At 38.9% G+C, this 22,813-nt stretch overlaps 1 protein-coding gene across 1 annotated transcript; it reads left to right on the forward strand.

Moving 5' to 3' along the window:
- The first annotated feature begins 1,875 nt into the window (after positions 1-1,875).
- On the forward strand, positions 1,876-22,455 carry LOC128997770 (double-stranded RNA-binding protein Staufen homolog 2-like). Its single transcript, XM_054423447.1, has 2 exons — positions 1,876-2,217; positions 18,422-22,455. Exon 2 carries the CDS (start codon positions 18,499-18,501, stop codon positions 20,485-20,487), a length of 1,989 nt encoding a protein of 662 aa, XP_054279422.1. The 5' UTR covers positions 1,876-2,217; positions 18,422-18,498; the 3' UTR covers positions 20,488-22,455.
- Positions 22,456-22,813: the final 358 nt, after the last annotated feature.

Genomic DNA, 22,813 nt, shown 5'->3' on the forward strand with positions numbered 1-22,813 from the left:
TGAGTTGAAAAGCTTTATGCCAATGTACAATGTGTGTTTTTTGAAAAAAGAAGTTTTGTGTTTAGGAATTGTCAAGTTAAATGAATTGCGCAATGTGTATTGATTTTTAGTAGAGAAGTCAAATTCAGGAAAGTTTTGTTTCAAAAAAGGTCAAAGTTTCTAAAATGTAGATGGAGGGAAAAGTCTAAATTTTTGAATTGAAAAAGTACTCTCTGCAGGATTGACGCTTACGCAAGGAGAAAATAGTTCTCACAGCCATCTTTTGGATTTTGAAAATAAATTTGGTTTGTTTGCTCTCAATAATATCAATGGACCTCTCAAATAATGTAATGGACCATTATTTTAAATTATATGACTTTTTTATAATTAATAATAAGTTCTTAACGTATTCTTCATAGTTTTTATTTGGGGACAAGTGATATAATCTATTTGCTAATCAGCTAAGTGATTGACGACTTAATGTAACAGACCCAAGGTTTGAGAAAGATAATATATGATAAAATCTTACTTACTGCTGAAACATAGATAAAACACACTCCCTTAGTAGATTTCTCCCTTATGTAACAGCTTGGAGTCAATTTTATTGTTGGTTAGTTTTGTCAGGTGTCTTGTAGAAGTCGTGTGTTTTGTTTACAATTTGTTTCTTGTTATTTAAACCATTTAAAACTTCGTTTAACCAAATAAAAGATCTAATCATTAACAATAACTCGCCCCTCGTTATACCCAAACATTAAAGCACAAATCATGATATTTGTCCTAAAATAATATAAACCAAATTTTGACGAGATTGGTGATCACCGGACATGAACTAGACCCGAAAACGAGCTTCAAAATTTACAATGGGATGAGAAGTCTAATGGCTGAACCTTAGATAAACCCATAGATAAAACATACTCCCTGAACTTACCAAGCTCTGTCCCTATTGTTCTGAATCCGACTTTAACCACGGTCTTTAACCGAGCTCCAAATGTCAGTATCATTAAATAAATAATAATATAATTTGGAGTAGTGTTGCTTTTGTTCTTTGATGATATTTAAATTTTTTAAAGAATGCATTTTATTAGAGTCACCGTTACAAACCCATCTCAAACTCGGGTGATGTCTAGTCATAACATTACTAGACATACTTATATGTCAACAACATAATAATAAACACGAAAATGTATAATTTTTTGCACATTCTGTGTTTGTGTCACTGAGCTAAAATTATAACTGGAGGTAGCACTGCCATGGCAGAAGTCTGTCAAGAGCGTGTCGGTGTCGCTGATTTTGTTAGGTTGGTATAGCAGTGAGTTTTTTTAACCAATAACATGGCTTCAATGACTAGGTTGGTATAGCAATGAGTTTTCTTAACCAGTAACATGGCTTCTTGTTATAACTCACCCCTCACGCAAACATGGCGGCTGGCGACACGCATCTTTGGTATTCAGTGCTACCTCCAGTTAGATAGAATTATAGCTCAGTGGTTTGTGTAGCTTAAAAAAACTTGACTGTCTTTGCCGGTGTTTCCATACGCGGGATTGTTATCCCGAAAATGGGATTTGTAAAACATCAGCGGGATGAAAAGTTATTTTCGGCTATGACGTCTGATTTTTTTATGCTTAAATTTAGCGAACAACTAACCTCAATTGATAAAATTACTGTAGCAAAATATAATAGCAATGGTAAAACTACTATTTAAGTTAAACACGATACACGTCGATATGTCTAAACAAAACATTACACTCAGATTTTAACAAAACATCTTGCTGGATAAAACGGGATTTTTCATGATCCAAAAGCGCGATTAAACGGGATTTCTGGGCCCAGTCAGCGGGAGTTTTTTTTTGGTCGTTTTGTGTTTGGAAACAATGGCTACTGGCTCGGCTAAAGTCCTCCTCCTCCATCCACTTAAGTCTACTTCACTTCCACTCTTCCGGTCAAATATATGTTTGTTGTTTGTTTGTTAGTTAATGTAGATGTACAGACTGATAGAATATAGAAGAATAGCCTCTACCTAACGAAATAAGTTGTCTGACGACGAGTTCTGTTGGGCTTTGCCTGAGATTTATTCGTGTTAACTTTTGACTAGGCCTAGTGAGAAGATTAGCCAAAGGGTGCAATGTGCATGAAGACTGCCGCCTGGTTATTGGTAGGCCTATGTTAACTTTTTCGCCGGTGTGTGCTGGTGGTCGATCCTAGACCTATATTCTACCCAAGAGGAATTAAATCCTTAAAGTAAGTTGAACTTTCCATAGAATAGGCTGTATAGACTTAGGATAAACATTGAAAGAGCAAAAATAGCGAATTTCTCTATGCCTATAGGGAAGTAAACTTAGCCAATAGCCATTGCCGTAGGTGGCATGGTAAGACCTTGGCCCGGGACCAATTTACTTCTTCATTTTGATGTCCCCAGAGGCAAAAAACACCATTCGTTCAAATTTGTATATGTATAGGCCTATATACCTAGCCTTTATAGATTTTTATAGACATAGGCTAAGTTATGTATATAGGCTATGTCCGTGAACGTGATAACATGTTTATTTACTGATTTTGATGAAATTTGGGTAAGTCTGAGCGATTCCTTGGTCAACCCCAAACTTTTTCATATTTTACTACAGTCGTAAATAAGTTAAGGATGTTTTTAGAAAACAAGAAACCTTAATTCAAGCTCTGCAAGGCCATCGTAGGCTACAGGTTGCCAAGCGATAAGAAGGTCACTTACGACCCAAGTGATATCACTTAGCGGTGCTCAGTCAAAACCATTGCCAATCCAACATGGCGTTCCTCAGGGATCGGTACTGTACTGGGATTGGTGTGAACCTGGCAAAAACTCCAGCAATAAGTAGTGCTCGCGCCCGATAAAATCTATTGCTGGCCATTTTAAAACGGAAAAATACGGCCGGGAAGGTTATTACCGAGAGTGTCACCAGATACAGGACACCTTTACGGACACGACAGTATCAATATCATGTACCTGAGGGGTAAGTTAGTGGGGGTAAAGTCGGCAAAAAGTAGTGCTCGCGCCTGATAAAATCTATTGCTAGCCATTTTACTGAAAAATACGGCCACGAAGGTTATTACCGAGAGTGTCACCAGATAGAGAACACCTTTACGGACACGACAGTATCAATATCATGTACCTGGGGGGTAATTTAGGGGGGGGTAAAGTGGGGAAAAAGTAGTGCTCGCGCCCGATAAAGTCTGTTGCTAGCCATGTTACTAAAAAATACGGCCGCGAAGGTTATTACCGAGAGTGCCACCAGATAGAGGACACCTTTACGGGTACACGACAGTATCAATATCATGTACTTGGGGGGTAAGTTAGGGGGGGTAAAGTCGGGAAAAAGTAGTGCTTGCGCCCGATAAAATCTCTTGCTAGCCATGTTACTGCAAAATACGGCCGCGAAGGTTATTACCGAGATTGTCACCAGATAGAGGACACCTTTACGAACACGACAGTATCAATATCATGTACCTGGGAGGTAAGTTAGGGGGGGTACCGAGCACTACTTTTTGCCGACTTTACCCCCCCTAACTTACCCCCCAGGTACATGATATTGATACTGTCGTGTCCGTAAAGGTGTCCTCTATCTGGTGACTCTCTCAGTAATAACCTTCGCGGCTGTATTTTTTTGTAAAATGGCTAGCAATAGATTTTATCGGGCGCAAGCACTACTTTTTGTCGACTTTACCCCCCCCCCCCCTAACTTACCCCCCAGGTAGGCCTACATGATATTGATACTGTCGTGTCCGTAAAGGTATCCTCTATCTGATGACACTCTCGGCAATAACCTTCGCGGCCGTATTTCCCCGCAAAACGGCCAACAATAGATTTTATGGGGCACGCTCACTACTTATTGCTGGAGTTATTGCCAGGTTCACACAAGTGTCACTGGGACCAATTCTATTTCTGGTCTCAATCAATGACCTTGACTTAAGTGGCTTAGCACTAAGATTTGCAGACGACACTACAATTTTGTCAACAGGTTCTACTCCTGCTCAAGCTCTCGACAACGCAGGAATTTTTTTCGAGGAAGCCGAGACATGGTTCTCAGCCAATAAATTCAAGCTGAACGAGGGTGAGACACAAAAGATGTGTGCACCTTAACTAGACATCCTCAGATTGAAACTAAAGTTAATCTGCTTGGTTTCACTATTGACCCCAAACTGACATGGTCTGAGCATATTGAAGACGTATGCAGAAGGTTATCGAGAGTTGTGTGTCTGCTAAGAAAGCTGTCTAAGCTGGTAACACCACAATACCTACTGGTCGTCTATCACGCTCTCTTCCATAGCGTGCTAAGCTACGGCCTGCTGCTTTGGGGGCATGCGCCTAACTGCCATGAAGTTCTTCTAGAGCAAAAGAAGGCTATCAGGATAGTAACGTTTAGAAAACAATTGGACCACTGCAAGCCTCTTTTTATAGAAACCAAAATTTTAACAGTTCACAGCCACTTTTTTCTCCTATGTGCATCATGTGTAAAAAAGAACATTCAAAATTTTCCGACCAGAAATACATTCCATACGTACAGAACAAGACATAATCAGGAAATAGACCTTCCCTTTTGCAGCCTCTCTAAAACTAAAAATGCTTTCCTGACCATAGCGCTCAAGATTTACAACAATTTGCCCCCAAGAAATTAAGAACCTTGAAACAAGGAAGTTTGATAAAGTGTTGAAGGCATGGATAGTAGAATGGCCACTCTATAGCCTGGACGATTTTTTTTTTTTTTTTTTTTTTTTTTTTTTTTAACTAAACCGAAACTAAATTGAGGCTACATCCACTGCCATAAGTTATGTGTACATATATATAAATAGTAAGATACAAGCGTATCAGTCAGTATTTCATTTAATTTTTATTAATTCTAATTGACACAACCTATCCGACATAGCTGTTGGTGATGAAGGTAGTAAGGTAATAAGGTTCAAAGTCCATGCGATAACAGTGGCTTGCGGGAGACACGCGGAAGGCCAGTTGTGACAATACCGTTATGTTAGGTAACCGAACATTGTCGGGCTTGAATTAACTCATAGGCTATGTTTTTTGTTTTCTGAGAACATCCTTATGACCGCAACTTAGAAAAATATAAAAAAGTTTGGGGTTGACCGTGTAATTACTCAGAATTACCGAAATTTGGTTTAAAGGTGTAGCCTAAGTTAAGGTGGGATGAACTTGAGTGAGTTTGCAAACCAGAATGATTGGTACATGGGAACGTGGTTTCACAGGGGGTTTTATGGGGTAAAACTTTCCCCCATAAAAGTTCTGCATTCGCACAGAACACTTTCATGATTTGAATGAATGAATGAATGAAAATGATTTAGGCCTATTTAGTCAGGCAAAGTTAGCCCTGACTAACTTCCCTGACACACAGGGATGATTTCCCTGTGATCAGAGGAGATGAGGATGACATCTGCACGCTCGCTCTCAATGTTCTATTTCTCCATGGCCAAAGGAGTCAGTCATGATTTCGTCACGATCGGAGGAGACGGAAATGACAACGCGCTTGTGTAACATACTAACTATTTCTCCTTGGCCACAGAACACTTTCATGATTAATCAACCGCGATCGGAGGTCTCTAGCCACACAGCTACAAACGGTTACTCCACGGCGATAGGAGACGTTCATGGTTTCACCTTAATCGGAGGCGAAGATGATGACGTGGGGAAACGAAGCAAGTGCAGTTTTATTCTTTGCCATGGGGGTTGTAAACTGTCAAAACCGTTAAATAGGGCCTAGTGCCTTTTGACTCTCCAGAGCATAAGAGTGATTCAGGGGAGGGCTAATAAGTAGAAGGGGGTGTGGTAATTATTTGATATTTCTACAATGCGATATCGTGTAATTTTTAGTACATCTTTATTTTTTTAACATCTAAAAATTACACGATATCGCATTGTTGATATATCAAATATTTGCCGCCGGGGGTGTATTGGGTAGGATGTAACGGAGACCGGTTACATTTTCTTAACTAAGCTACCCTAATTTCGATTGGAAATTAATATCGATTTGATTCGTACCTTCATTTTATCTTTTCATAAATCTGCGACGATGTTTTCTGCACTGGAAAAATAATATTAAAAGTGCGTGCAGTCGCAACCGTTTGCCAAGGGATAGCTCAGCCTACAATGGCTGGGTAAAGTTCCAGGGTCTGCGATAAGGTCAGGGAAACCACTAGGCCAATAGCCGGGTCTAACCGGTATAGGACTGGCTCATACACGGGCACTGTGAACAAGTCAAAAACAAGTCACCACAACAAACGTGCAATAATCACTACCAGGCCTACGCCGATTCTCCACACTCCTAGGGGGTCGTTGCTGACTACGCAACTCGGGCTTCGTCCTAACTATCCAATAGTTAAGCCCAGAGTGCCTAAAACACGGTGAGTTACACGACGACTTGCCAATAAAAACCACAACGCGTGTTATCACCAGGCGGGGTCTACTAGGCCACTATAATCCAATACACAACTCTAATGCCCAAGCTAAGAATCAAACAGTTCACTCAATAATCGTACCACATAATAATATACAAGTACACTATAGGTAGAGTGACTACACCGCTAGTAGCTGGTCTCAATAAATACCAAGCTAAACAAGCAAAACTAAATGGCAATTGCACTATTAAAATTATTGAGCAACTTAGTAGCAGATGAATAAATATTAACTACGTTCCAAACACTAGATAAATATATTATCTGATAGCCGGTACTCCGCTATCCAAGCTACCAAGATAACGTGTTGGACTACCATTAAATTAAAATAATCGAATGAATATACAATAACAACCCTACTACTGTTACTGCTACTACCAACTTTATGTTACTTAGCTGGGCTTCTGTTAATAGGCTAATAATATTAGCTACTAGCCTACTGGCCACGTGTTTCCAACTACGCACGCTAAATCGTGCAACCTAGGTTTGTCGGGCCTCAGAGTTATTAGTAATATAACTAACTCTTGGTACAACGCAAAATAATAACTACTACAGTCAATAAATTATATTATTTGCGCTCTAGCACCTGCCCAGAACCGTCAGGAATATACTTTAATATTATTCCTGACTAATAAATAAATCCTAACTATCGTCAGGCTTTGACTAGCACGGTTACAACTCTAACTCTCGCAATAAAATCAGATATTAATATATTCAAACTAATAATATCAGCTTTTAACCAAAATCAAAGAACGTCGTCCACTCACCAGCAGTGGGTCTTAACACCCAACTTAACACCAACTGTCACACCTCGTACACTCTGTACCTCCAACGTACGCCAGCCGTCTCCACAGGCACAGGACACCAACACTATCCTCGCTCTACGAGATCCACGACTAGAATGTCTGTTCTCCGCTGTCCAGTAGTCCCGGGATACCCAAGCTTATCCGAACTGATAAGCCGGGTCAAAGAGCGCTAGCCAGGTTCGCCGCCGCCGCTTGCTTACCTCAACAGACGCGCGGCCCAAATAACGAAAATATACCCCCCTGGGAAAAATAACTCGTTACACCCCCCACTTACATCGGGATGAAAAAAAAGAAAATGGCCAAAAAGAAAAAAAATATTCAAACTCCGGCCAAAACAAAATACTCCAACACCTAACCCAATGGTGAATCCTACACCACAGGTCTCAAACTTAAAACAAATAAAAAATCTTCTACTTGCCACTACCAGCCAACAAGGAGCTGAATGATTTAGCATCAGAAACCAGACGGGGATTTCCATTGCAAGGGCCTTCGGGGTTTTCGTCACCAATTTTGACACTGTCTATGCGGCCACCTTGGCCAGAACAGTCATCACCCACGCCCATTCTTATCACCTCCGTCACGACCGTCACAAGTCCGAGATGTCGTATGACATCCATACCCAAAATCATATCCGTGGTAAGAGTGGGAACGTACAAGGCGTCTCCAACCCACCGTCTTCCCGCAGCCTCCCCTGCCAATCGGAACGAATACTCGGCCCTAGACCGCGACCCATCTGCCATCCTTAGAGGAGAGGGTTTCTTAATAGGTTCTACCCCCTGACATTGAAGATGATTGGCGACTTCGCGCCCAACCAGGTTAACTACGGACCCAGTGTCCAATAACGCCTTAAAAACGCTGCCCATCAGCACAACTTCAACAAAGGGCCTTGTCTCCGAAACCAGCCGGTTCTCGTCTACTCCACCAACCAGGCTGTTTAGTTTTCCGAGCCACTCGGACCACTCTTCTGAGGTCGTTCGTTTTGGGTGGCCTTGCCCAGTTGACCTCCTGATGTCTGAGCTGGCCTGCCGTTTCCCGCCCGACATCCACACTGACTCACCGTCAAACCAGGTTTGCCACACCCATAACGGGAGACGGTCCTTGGTTTACCACATTCTCGGGCAAAGTGACCAATCTCCTGGCACCTAAAACATTTAACCGTCCCCTTTGGACCCTCAGGCGCTCTAGCTGCTGTCACGGGCCGTTGACCGTGGACCCGATCCGACTTCAAAGCTACCCGCCCACGCGACTCGGCTTCCGGAGACGGTCTCTCGAAACTCCGCTTCTCGACGGCGGCAGTTTCGGCGCGCTTCTCCACCTTCTTTTTGGGTGTGTAGGCGGTTTCCAAAACCAGCGCTACGTTTGGAGAAGGAGGAGGTCGGAAGGCCGCCTTCTCTCTTAGATAGGCCTCATAGTCTTCAGCCAACTCCACCATCTCGGCCAGGTTGCTGAAGTCCCGCCGTCGCACCATGAGTTTGTACTCAGGTCGCATGTTGTTGTAGATCAAGTCCAACCTACTATGCTCCGACAACGTACCGCTACGCCTAAGCAAGGTACTTATGGCAACAACGTAGTCCCGGAAGTGCTCGCCTTCACCCTGTGTCCTTTTCCGGATCTCCTCATCCAAATTCCTCTGATAACCAGGTGGAAGGAACTGGATCTCAAATTGATGCCGAAAAGCTTCAAATGAATACAGGAGCTCCTTGCAATTCCTGTACCATAGAAGCGCTGAGCCTTGCAACAGCTCCGGCAGCGCTCTGAGCAGGTCCTCTGATGTTATAGAGTACGAGACCATCAGCTCTTCAAGGCGCTCCAGGAACGACACAGGGTCTCGTCGGCCATCAAACCTTAAACCCCACTTCCGTACCGTGTTGCATACTTTGGAGCAATCCTTTGGCTCCACCCTGCTGGCCTCATGTGAGAGCATATCCGAGCCTCGTGGCAGCTCCAGGCTAGAAGGCCGGGCTGGTCTCTCAGAAATATCATTGGGCCGCTGCCATCCCTCGGGTCTACTAGGTAACCCAAAGGTAGGCATTGGAGCAGCCACAACAGGGGACGTAGGGTTGGCGGGTCTTTCGAACCCATAGCCGACCCCATTACTGGGCGAGCCTCTCGCCTGTCGCACCACCGATGCCAGATGTTCTCTAAGAGTCCGGGTATCAGTCTCCAAAGACAACCCAAGGATCTCTTTAACCACCTCTAACTCCCTGCTAAGTCCCACTATCTCTGCTTGATTCGATTCCGCATTACCCAGTACCTGAGGTACGGTTCTCGGGGGGTCAGGAAGCTCCACAGTTGTAGTAGCCGGCGGTACATATGTCGGTGCAGCAGCCCCAGCCGTACACAGCCTATCGTCGCTGTACCGACGGGCATTCCGCTGCTTCCAAAACGACGAGAATCGCTGCCGTAATTCCGCAGAAGTACCAGTGGTCACCAAACCATACTGGTCCATCGTTCTCATGAGCTCACCTTTCGAGAGGTCATAGATCCAACCCACGCGACTGTCCCGGGGCTGCGACCCCAAGGACATAGTCGCTGGCGCGGAATAGGTCAACGAAGTTGTCACCGTCGTAGCCACTACCGAGGAAATTGTCGGCCAAACGGGCGAAGACGCCGGCCACAATGACGATGTCGTCATCACCGACAGTTCGGAGCTAACCCCAGAACTAGTCGTAGCAATAGCAGACGTAATAGGCGTACCGCCCAGCACAGACGTCGTACTCGTAGTCATAACCATATTTAAAATTCAAATACTACGACTAATCCGCAAAAATAAGAGCGAAACCGATTAAAATATATTTAACACCGTTATAATAAATCAAACCAATTATAGGTGTGAAAGTCAAACCACAAATACACAATAAGGGTTCTTACTCAAATAATATTCAATGATAAAGCTCAATTAATTAGCAAAATAATAAATCAAACCAATTATAGGTGTGAAAGTCAAACCACAAATACACAATAAGGGTTCTCACTCAAATAATATTCAATGATAAGGCTCAATTAATTAGCAAAATTAAAATTACTAACTAATATCTATGTATACAACCACTAAATAAATTAGGGTTCACAACACACCACGCTGTAACAGAAAACAGGTTAGGCCTACCCAACCGACTATAAAATCACAGTAGGTCTGCCTAAAACTCTGCTCAACAGCTCAGGTCCGCAGCCAATCTGCACAAGTCCGCAGCAAATCTGCACAAATAAAATTATTTTGTTCGGGCGCCGTTAATACGTCAGCAACTCAGCACCACTGCCAACCTCAGTCCCTGTTCGCAGGCGCCATCTTGCGACGATAGATGTTCTGCACTGGGATAAAATATCAAAAGTGCAGTCCAGTCGCAACCGTTTGCCGGGGATAGCTCAGCCTACAATGGCTGGGTAAAGTTCCAGGGTCTGCGATAAGGTCAGGGAAACCACTAGGCCAATAGCCGGGTCTAACCGGTATAGGACTGGCTCATACACGGGCACTGTGAACAAGTCAAAAACAAGTCACCACAACAAACGTGCAATAATCACTACCAGGCCTACGCCGATTCTCCACACTCCTAGGGGGTCGTTGCTGACTACGCAACTCGGGCTTCGTCCTAACTATCCAATAGTTAAGCCCAGAGTGCCTAAAACACGGTGAGTTACACGACGACTTGCCAATAAAAACCACAACGCGTGTTATCACCAGGCGGGGTCTACTAGGCCACTATAATCCAATACACAACTCTAATGCCCAAGCTAAGAATCAAACAGTTCACTCAATAATCGTACCACATAATAATATACAAGTACACTATAGGTAGAGTGACTACACCGCTAGTAGCTGGTCTCAATAAATACCAAGCTAAACAAGCAAAACTAAATGGCAATTGCACTATTAAAATTATTGAGCAACTTAGTAGCAGATGAATAAATATTAACTACGTTCCAAACACTAGATAAATATATTATCTGATAGCCGGTACTCCGCTATCCAAGCTACCAAGATAACGTGTTGGACTACCATTAAATTAAAATAATCGAATGAATATACAATAACAACCCTACTACTGTTACTGCTACTACCAACTTTATGTTACTTAGCTGGGCTTCTGTTAATAGGCTAATAATATTAGCTACTAGCCTACTGGCCACGTGTTTCCAACTACGCACGCTAAATCGTGCAACCTAGGTTTGTCGGGCCTCAGAGTTATTAGTAATATAACTAACTCTTGGTACAACGCAAAATAATAACTACTACAGTCAATAAATTATATTATTTGCGCTCTAGCACCTGCCCAGAACCGTCAGGAATATACTTTAATATTATTCCTGACTAATAAATAAATCCTAACTATCGTCAGGCTTTGACTAGCACGGTTACAACTCTAACTCTCGCAATAAAATCAGATATTAATATATTCAAACTAATAATATCAGCTTTTAACCAAAATCAAAGAACGTCGTCCACTCACCAGCAGTGGGTCTTAACACCCAACTTAACACCAACTGTCACACCTCGTACACTCTGTACCTCCAACGTACGCCAGCCGTCTCCACAGGCACAGGACACCAACACTATCCTCGCTCTACGAGATCCACCACTAGAATGTCTGTTCTCCGCTGTCCAGTAGTCCCGGGATACCCAAGCTTATCCGAACTGATAAGCCGGGTCAAAGAGCGCTAGCCAGGTTCGCCGCCGCCGCTTGCTTACCTCAACAGACGCGCGGCCCAAATAACGAAAATATACCCCCCTGGGAAAAATAACTCGTTACAAATCAGCAAATTTGGTTAGGTCAGGTTGTAACAGTTTCATTTTATACCTCAATTCAATTCAAAACTACTTTATTCATCTCTTGTACAAAATACATTGAATAGTGTCAACAGTTCAGCTGCAAGTAGGCCTAGGCCTAATATTTATTATATACATTTCTAACATAAGAAAATAAAGACAAAGTATCACAAACTTCCATTTTTTTAAATAAATTGTAAACAATAAATATGAATTAGTTTTTGACCTCAGAGACTATTCAACTCTTCAAAAGAAAAAATAGCCTTGCTGAACTTTTTATTTTTTTTTTACAAAATATTGTTTTGGAAGTCTCTGATTTAATTTTGATTGGGAGATTGTTATACAATTTCAATCCCGCATATATGGGTTTTTTCTCAAAAAGTTTTAGACTATGGTGGCCAATTGCAGGGTTTTCCCGATTTCTGGTGAAATAATTATTACTATCTCCAACTCGTTCCAAATCATGAAGTCTGTCCTTTACTGATAAAATTGTTTCAAAAACGTACATTCCGTAAATTGTCATTATTTTCTGATTTAAAATGTTCTTTATTAACAGAAGCTTCAAAATATAAATTGCAGATGATTCGAATGTAGCTTTCATTTGCTTTTTTAGAATAGAATTCAAATTGTAATCACTAGTTGCACCATAAAGTGAAATCCCAAAAGATATACTTGAGTGGATATTATGAAAAATATATATCACTTTTAGAGTTTGTTTTTCACATAAGGGTTTCAATCTAGATAAAGCATATAATCCTGATGTTATTTTGGCAAAGTAACTTTTCAACGTGACTGTTCCATTTAAGGTTTTTATCAATTTCCAATCCCAAGTTTAATCTTGTCCATGTTGAGTTTAATGTTGTCCATACTTAGAATTTCAGTGTTCTCGAGTTTGATGATTGGTTTATTTTGATCCCCTAATTCTCGAGTTTGATAGTTGGTAAAACAAATTTTGCTCATACCCCCTGTTTGATCTTTCCAACCCTATATCCGCCGCACCGTGGAACTGGTCACTGATACCTGGCCGACACTCGCCCCATCAAACCTCAGTCTGTAAAATGACTAGAGGTCTAAATCCTGGGACTTCAATCCAATCCCGGGATTTCGGGATTCGTCTCAGCCGATTATATAATATTATGATTTTTAACTTTTTAGCCATTTTAAAATAGGTAGCGAGAAGTTCCCTCGCTGAGTACCTACTTTAATGTTTTAGACTGGCCTTACCAGTGTTACACTGCGCAATGTTTCCGTTTTCTAAGTAAATAAATATTACCAACTTTCTTATTTACAGTGCTGATATGTCACTCTAGAATATGTAATACATTAGAAAAACCACGAGCAACCGCACTCGCACGTAGGCTATAAGTCACGATAATAGATAGATTAAAGATAGCTAAGAGAAAAATATAAAATGGGAAGAATCACAAGTATCAGCGTAACAATGTTATTTTGACTGACAGCAATAAAACAATATAAGATACTGTAAAACAATAAACCATCTGCTTATGTAGTAGCTTAAGGTCAATATGGTAGTAGCGTGCGTATGAAAAACATAATTTTAGATTGTAAGAAATTTAATCACCACACTAATAACCAAATAAAGGTAAAATTATGGAACCTAAATATTTAAGCAATCTTAATAATGAGATTATAATCAAGTGTTTATAGTTGTATTTTATGGCTTCAATGAAAATAATAAATTTCCGATTGCAATGTTATCTTTTCTACACGAATTGCGTTGTTTACGTTTAATGTCAAAAGTAAAACTCAAAATAACTTGTAGGCCTACTGTAATTAAGTTCTAACTGATGTAATAACATTTACAGAAAGTAAATCCAAATCGTCTAAAAACTGAAACATGTATTTAGGCCTACATTCGTTCGCCTATTGAGTTTAATGATAATTAAATTTTCCAATCAATAAGATCATTACTTATACCATTTCATATAATCGAGATGATGTCTCTGTGATTGCCCATGATGTTCACTATTTTGCCGTGAATATAGACACGTGCCGTTCACAATCCCTACGCCACCGCGGTAGATGTCCATAATTTTACTGTGACTGCAGAAAACCCTTTTTAACAATTTGGCCAAGATTCCGGACTTAATATAAACCGATTATAGTAGCCTATATCAAAATTCATATATTTTTATTTCTGAATTAGTTCTGAAACTAGGTACCCGATTTTGATCTGATGCTCAAAGATCAAGACTGTTACTCAACCTGGAAGGAATGAAAAATGTGTGGTCCCGACCTAAGATCCCCAATAATATTACAATAAATAATACACTTATTATTTTATTAGCTAAGTCTCTCAAGTCTCTTTGCCGATCAGATCGTTGAAAACAAAAGGCCAATTCATTGAGTTAAAGCAATAACACCCTTAAGTTCCAACCTACCATAGAATCAGAATATAGAGGGGCCTCACTGGTGAGAGTAGCCGGGGGCCTCATCGGTTCTACGTATGGCCCTGTTTAGGACTGCCTGTTAAGAATACAAGTAGGCCTACATTGAAACAAATCAATTACGTTGGGTTTAGATTTTACTTCCAGTTGCAATGGCACCACTAGCTTTTTTAATTACTGAAAACAGAAAATAAACTTGTTTAGTTTTTAATATTTTTTAAAACCCGGTATTTTTATAGCTGTATTTTAAGGCAGTTTTTTAGTTTCCTCCAACTTTTTTTACCTCCTTGTGTATATGTGCAAAGGCAGCATGGCGGGCATTATTTTACTCTTAAGTTACCGGTACCGTAGGGTAGGCCTACTATGGCAGGTATGAGTAACGTCATCATACGCCTAAATGTCCCGCTTTGGAGGTCAGAAGTTTGAAATATTATATAGAATATGAAATTTCACATTTCCACATTAATTTTTTGTTTGTGTAAGAATACTAGTTAAGTAATTTTAAGGAAAACTAAAAGAGACCAACTGGGCTAGTTTATTTAGTTATCTGTACAACAAGCAAGTCGTCGATCGTGTGAGTTCGACTTAATTAGTTAATGCTCGGCCCTAGAACAATTTTTTTTTCACGCGACTGATTAAGCGCTGTACTACTGCCTCAAGACGCAGGTTGTCAATCAACTGTCAAGTTGTTTATTTTGCCTTAACCTTTACCTTTAAGCGATCATTCGGTGCAAAGAAAGTTTGTTATTTGTTTTTTTTTTTTTGTTATTGTTATGTGTTGCACTGTTTAATTATAATTCCCGCTCTTCTAATTATGTGCTTAAATGTCACTGACATCTAACCGCCATTTGTAAATTCAGGTCCTTAGCTAAGTTTCCGGTGTTTAATTACATGCACTTGGTATAGCTATCCTGTTTGAGGAGATTTCTAAATAAGGATAAGTTCCGCCCTAGGCCAATGAACTTAATTTAAATTCATGTTTTTATTTTCGAACACCCTAATAAATTAGGTTAAATATAATAGGGAACCCAATTAAAATACCAATTTATGTTTATGTCTAGATTTGGTAAAAAACGCTACACCGTAGTTTAGGCAAAGTGTGTCCCACTTTGGAGTCAAAAATATAGGCCTATGGTCGTGTTAGGTATGAGGCATGTAAGAAAGACCTTTTCCATTAGGCCTCTTTTATGCACGGCGTTTTCGGTCGGTCGAAATCGTAGGGCGGAATCGATGTCCCTTTTATGCAGTTTCTCCGCCGAGCGGAATCCGCTGATGCCCGTGGTGGGGGTGGTCAGTGCTACCAACTTCGTTCATTTTGCCATCGTCAGTGACCCAAGATGGATCCTTGTGTATTGGTGTATACTTATTTGTACATGAAGAGAAATAGACGACGGCGAAGGAGATGGGCTGTACACCCGGTTAATGAAAGTCGTAGGGTTTATGGGGCTTTCACAAACCTATATGGGTTGCTGCGAAATGATGGGGAAAAGTTTGAGAAGTTCCTACGAAACAGTAAGTTTGTATTATTCCGCGGATTTAAACAAAGATGTAATTAATTCTCATGCAGTAATTTTTTCCCTAATTACATCACTTTATTTGTACTCTTCAATCAATTACAATGAATAATGATATTATTCTATTTACAATGATTACCGGAAGGTGATTTCAATACTGTTGATGACAGAGCGTGGGGTAGGTTGGCAGCACTACATTCCGCCCGACGCAAAACGCAGTTGCCTAAAAGGGTCCCATTTAAACCTATGTTAAAACAAGCTCCGGCGAAACGCCGAAACTCGGCGGAGTCTAAGTCCTCCGTCGGCCTCCGACGGAATTCTGAAACGCGACGGAGATTCCGTCGTGCATAAAGGGGTCCCATTTGATCCCATGTTAAAACACTCACCGACGGAAAGCCCGATAGATTCTGATAGATTCCGCCCGACGGAAAACGCCGTGCATAAAAGAGGCCTTAGGCCTACATAGTTCACTTCCATTATGCATGAAAAAATACACTTGTCACAGATTAAGTTTCAACTTATGTTAGGCGTTTAGATAGCGACAGTTGTTGAGCTTTGTAAATTATTGTTGTCTAGCCATAGTTTGTAAATACCTTACTATACATGGTTTTATAAGAACAAGGTAACTTTATAATTTTAATACCGTACGTTTGTACCATCACTTAGCTAATGCGATATGTATTGTCAATTTGAGCTCAATAAAATGATTTGATTTGATTTGACATGATGTCCTGGTACTAACCTAACCTAAAATAGCCTGATCTTAATCAGGATTTTTTCTTAATTCTAACATTACAACCTGAAAAAGTCTAGTGGTAATGAATCAACAGAAAATTTCCTGTAAGTGGTATCTTATATGTTGAAAGGTACAATACCGTTACTGAATGAGCACTGATCCTTGTGGGAGACCATTATTGAGTTGCCTGAAAATATGTTCCTTGCCTCCTAGGAAACAAATAGCACTATCCTCAAATAGTTCAAGAAACGCTGTCAAAATAGTTCCCACGACGAATTTGTAGCCTACAAATTTTCTAGCGGTTTAGAATGAAATACATATGTTACCTTTTGGTTATTTATTTATTTCAAGGTACATGTTTTAGTCGGGTCGCCGGAATTTTATCCCCCTGGAATTTTACCCCCTGGGCAAAGCTGACGTCACTATGACGTAGGAACCTGAGTGGCCAAAAGTTTGTTCGCGGCCGGAATTTTACCCCCGCGGATTTGGAAGTCTAATGAAAATAGCCAGAGTGTGATTAATTAGATTAGCGATAAAAACCGGAATTTTACCCCCTGTCCATATAACTAGCGTTTAGACAACTAAAGATGTACGGGCCGGATTTTTACCCCCGGATTTTTACCCCCCGGAATTTTACCCCCTTGCCGATTTTAGAAATTGAATGATTGATTTTCTTATTTCTGTTTTTAATTAATTGTAAACATTTCATTATTTAGTAGCCTATCTTTATTTATTTATTTTGTAAAGAAATGTTCGAAACAATTATCATTCAGTTGATTGTTTATACGCCATATTAACCAACTGTAGGCTTCAAAGATCGAAATCTCAAAATTAAAATTAAAAACTTGTTCGATTAGTTAATGTTACAAATAAATTAATATACAGTAGGCTACTTTAATAATGAAATGTTTACTATTAAATTAAAACAGAATGAAGATAATTAATCATTCTCACTAATTTATATTATCTGGCCAGAAGGGAAAATTCCGGGGGTAAAAATCCGGGCCGTACACTCTAGGTTTTAATAATTTTATGTGTTCTAATTAAATTCACAACCGTGAAAATATATGTTTAATGCCGCGTTTAATCCATCGAGCTGATGTCGCGAAACTCAAAATTTTGCGGTCGGAATTTACCCCCTGGTTTTTGACGTCACGTTTGCCCAGGGGGATAAAAATCCGCCACCCCTTTTAGTCTATGTTAATGTAACCATAATCACCCACCTCAAGATGGCAAACATCGGCATTTATTAGTAAAGAAAAAAAATTATATGATACCAGTCATGTCCCTACTCAAGTCTTGACAACTATAATCTAACATTAATCCAATCTACATGCTACTTTTACCTGATTTTGCGTCATTTGCTATCAAAAGCCCATAAATTACCGATTAGATTTGCAAACTTATGGATCCGGCCATTCTCAGAGCTTTTTTGGTACATTGCAGAGTTAAACGCATGTAATCTTACTTTGCTGTCTTTTAAACCCTTGTTCTACCCTGTAGATTTAGTCAGACTGCCTGTGTATTGACTCCTCACGTCTATAAGTTTGATTGACTACCAAAAATGTTTTCCGAGTTAAGTTCATGCTGCCTCATCCTTATAAATGTTCCTTTACTAATATCATACATTGCTAAACACTTACTCCATTTGAGCAATTAGGCCTATGACTGCAGGGGTTTTAATGCAGAAAATAGATATTGATTTAATAGAAATAAATCTTTCCACAGTTTATTTTTTTTAACTGTGAATGCTGTTTACTGACATAATCAATTGTTTTCAGGTATATTTGGATGGGTGATCTGAGGGTTCAATGAATTCACCCCTACTTCCATACTGAGGTTTTGTCAAGAACCAACAATGAAACATCACTGTGTACTGCTTGTGATTCTGGCAATTGCTGTAACCTCAAAAGGAGCAATTTACCAAGATCGTCTAGATATTGAAAACCTGAAGAATTGGTTTCAAGATGAAGATTGCATCGAAGGATCACTTTCTGTCAGTGAAGATGGATCTCCAGTTATCGGGTATGTTACATCTGTACCACCATTAGTTTCTACAAATAAAACAAAGAGCAACAACGATCCTTTCAATTCTAAATCACCTATGAGCCTTCTATATGAGCTTGCAGAGTACAATAAAGTAAATGTTCAATTCACTTTAACTGATGAAAAAGGACCAGCGCATAAGAAACAGTTTGTTGTTTCGCTGAAAGTAGGAGAAGAGGAGTTTACTGGAGAAGGACCTAGTATCAAAATGGCCCAACGCGAAGCCTCCAAACTTGCGCTAAATTCTACTTTGTATGCACATCCTCCTCAAAGAGAAAAATCAGACCATCTTCCCACTAGTGTTATGTCTAAATCGCCAGTGGAAAAGTTGGATGTTTGGGCTAAAAAGCACAATGATGTTTTAGTTAAGTACTCTTATATTCAGCAATCCCAGATAGCAGACAGAAAGCATACAAATTATTATCATGTCGGAATGTACTCTGAAGCTGAAAACATTTTTAAAGCAAAAGTCATAGTTGGAAAACATGTTTTCAATGGCGAAGGTTTTTCTTTAGAACTTGCCAAGCAAAACGCAGCAAGTAACGCTCTAGAATCCCTACAGACTACAGACGGTTTCTGTATGTTGAGTGACAAAGAGAAGAATTTTTTTAACAAAGTGTTTAATTTTAACTCCGACAATGACTCTCCAGTTTCCTTGGTTCATGAGTTTGGGACAATCAGTAACATGCCTGTGTCGTTTGAGCTTGACAGTGAAGAAGGTCCAGCTCACATTAAGAGGTTTGTTTACCGCTGTAATGTGGGAGAGTTTGAATCGTTTGGTGAAGGTTCTTCGAAGAAAAGTGCAAAGAAAGACGCAGCTGAAAATATGATAAAAGAGCTCAAAAACAGTGCATCTAAAAATAGAATTGACTGTGAGGAAATTCAAAAACGAAGCAAACCAAAGAAAAAGCGATCAAAAAATCTTATCAAGGCAGTTTCTAAGTCATATTCAGAAGATTATGAAGAAGAGTCTAATGATGTCAACCTTATTCCAGATGAACTTGATCCTATTTCAAAACTCTATCAAATTCAACAAGCAAAACATGAAGCTCTGCCTGTATTCAATCTATTGGAAAAATCCGACAATGAATTTAGAGTGAAAGTTACAGTCAATGATTTGACAGCCACTGGCACAGGCTCAAATAAAAAATCTGCCAAAAGAAATGCTGCGCAAGCTTTGTTGACAAAGATGGGTTACTCCGCTTCTCATGAACGTGACCAAGCATCGGCACATAATAAAAAGAAAGAATTTAGCCAAGTCCGAGGATTGCCAAAGAAAAGTATTGTAGCAGGAATAAATTTAAACTCACACAACTATCATCAAGTAAAAGATTTTAAAGAACCTACCGTTGCTGCACCCAGTAGTAAAATAGATCAAACTCATGATCTGAAGGCTAAAATTTCTAAGGATGATAAAGTCCATTCTAAAAGCCAGTCAAATGACAGAATTTCAGCACCATCCAAAAAGTCAAACCTCAAACCTAAATCACAACTTCGTGATATTTCTCAGCAGATGGGTTTTAAATTTCAATTTTCAGACTTCTCCAAATCAGATAACAGTGGGTTTGTCAGTCTCCTTTCATTGACGACTAAGCCACTAAAGTTGTGCTATGGAGTAGGAGCAACCTCCGACCTCGCCCAAGACAAGGCTGCAGTTTCTGCTCTCGAGTCATTGTACAAAACCCAGCTTCGCAATCTCGCTCAAGTACTTCAACACAACACAGAATCTCATAAAGCAGAAATGGACTTTATTGAAGAAGATCACATTTCAAGATCTGGCATTGATTTGGAAACTAACTGAGAAACGAGCAAGTTGTTTCACAACACCTAAAATCTTTTACCTATTAGTGATATGTCCAAAGACTGAAAGTGTCCTTATTAGATTAGATTAAATACATTAGACACTTTGAAAACATGTGATTTTAGTTACTTGTTATTTCTTGATAATTATTCTTGTAACTTATTTGGCCTAATCCAGTAAACTAAATAATCCATATTTAAAAAAATCTAGATTTATAAAACAAACGTGTGTATACGGGTGTTTTTTTTAAACGCAACTAAGATGATTACAGCAACAAGAGACACTTTTTAACAAAACCAGCTCATATGATGGTATACCTGTTTTCTGTACTTCATTGCCAATTAAAATCAGCTAATATGCATTAATGCAAATTTATCAATGAAGTTTAGTGTTACTGACATTTTTTTGGAAATAAGACTCAATATTTTTGCAAGCTCAAATATAGCTTGAGAAAACACCAAGTTGAGAAGTTATTCACAATAAATTCTCAAGAACACTAAAATTTATAGATAACTATGCAACAATGCATATCAGCTGAATGACAATGAAATAAAGAATACAGGGATATCAAAATATGAGCTAGTTTTATTGTTAAAAATTGTCTTATGGTAGTTGTAACTAGGGTCGTGTTTAAAAAAACCCCTGTATTTTAAAGTAAAAATTGGTAAGACTAAATTTTCACATTATTTATTAGTAACTCTGCATAGTACATAAATGCTATGCATTTGTATTTTGTGTCCTGAAGTTGGCTATGTGTTTTCATGAGGCAGTTAAACTTGGTATCAGAACTTTGAATGTTTCATAGTACAAGAAAGATTTGGTAGCAACAGAAGTTTATGTGCTGTTTTTTCAGTGCTCTAAGGTCACATTTTGCTGGTTTTCCATTTTCCATAGATTTATGAAGTGTACTGACTGCACAACCTTACCAAGTGTAATTTAAAGCAACTTCCTTAGGTAAATAACATGTGTTATTTATGTATAGACAATGTAAATTTCTGAGCTCCTCTATTTTCGCTGTTGAAACCTGACCAAATTTGATAACCTGTATTTTTGTATTCCTGCTTAAAAAAGTTTATTTTGCTTTAAATAAAGTTACAATTGTGATGTTCTTTATGTAAATTCATAGGAAAAAAGATTGTTAACTGTTACTTTTTTTAAATAGGTAAACAAATTGCATTGATGCCATTTTGTTTAATTATTATTAATTTTAAGATGAACTTTGTTCTTTTTGAGTTTTTCCAAAATGCAATTGTTATTTTTTTGTTTGATTATTATTAGTTTTAAGTTTTACGATTAGTTTTGTTCTTATTGAGTTTGTTCCTAATGTTCTTCTCACAAGTTAGACTTTTTTGGATTTAAAAGTTTAAAAGTTCATCTTGTTTGTTAAGACGTTTAAAATAAATAATGAGTATTATCCACTACACTAAGTATTTGATTGCATACATTTTTGTGTATGCTTACTTAGTTTCAGAAGCAAATATAATTACATTTTGCTTTAAATACAGGTTCGAAACAATCTTTAAGTCAATTCATAGGAGAAAATGTTTCTGTTACTGTACTGTTTTAAAATGTAAACAAATTTCATTGTTGTAATTTGTTTGGCTATTATTAATTTTAAGATAAGTTTTGTTATTTTGAGTTTGTCTTTTACTAATGTTTTTCCTCAAGTTTGATTTGTTTATTGTCGTAGTATCAGTGATGCATTTAAAAGTTTAAACAAATTTAAAGTTTGTGTTAGATATAAAAGTTCATTTTGTATGTTTAAGATGACTGAAATGCTTAATTGTGGGTATTTTTTCTCTACACTTAGTAGTTTTTGTAAAAACAAAAAACCCTATGTTACAAAAAACATGAATGTTGAAAGTACAAGAAATGTTCAAATGTAGGCCTATTGTTAGTTTTTGTAAGATAACGTTTGTCAGTTATTATAGGTTATGTTTCTTGTTAAAATAAAAAAAAATTCAAAAATTTGTTTTGATTTTTTATCACATGTCAGCATTATCTGTTGTTTAAGAACTAAGGACCATAGGGTTTCTTCAAAACATTATTTTTACCACTTTCCTATTCTTATTCAACATTGCTGATCTTTCTAGCTGCAACAGCTATCCAATAGAGTAAATATGTTTCAAAGCGTTTTACAACTGTATATTTAATTTCACAAACGTATGAGTTACCAATCTCACTCTTCAGCTTCAGCTTTAATGTTGATTCACACACATCAGTCCAGTCACAGTTCAGTCTCAGATGCCTTCGCAATTTCTCAGTCAACCTGACAGTAATTTGGTTTCAGCCACTCTTCTGTCACTTTACAGTGTTGTTACAGTCA

Source organism: Macrosteles quadrilineatus, unplaced genomic scaffold (assembly GCF_028750875.1).
Source record: "Macrosteles quadrilineatus isolate MER2022 unplaced genomic scaffold, UCM_ALF_1.0 Scaffold_7__1_contigs__length_78375512, whole genome shotgun sequence".
NCBI classification, from domain to species: Eukaryota; Metazoa; Arthropoda; class Insecta; order Hemiptera; family Cicadellidae; genus Macrosteles; species Macrosteles quadrilineatus.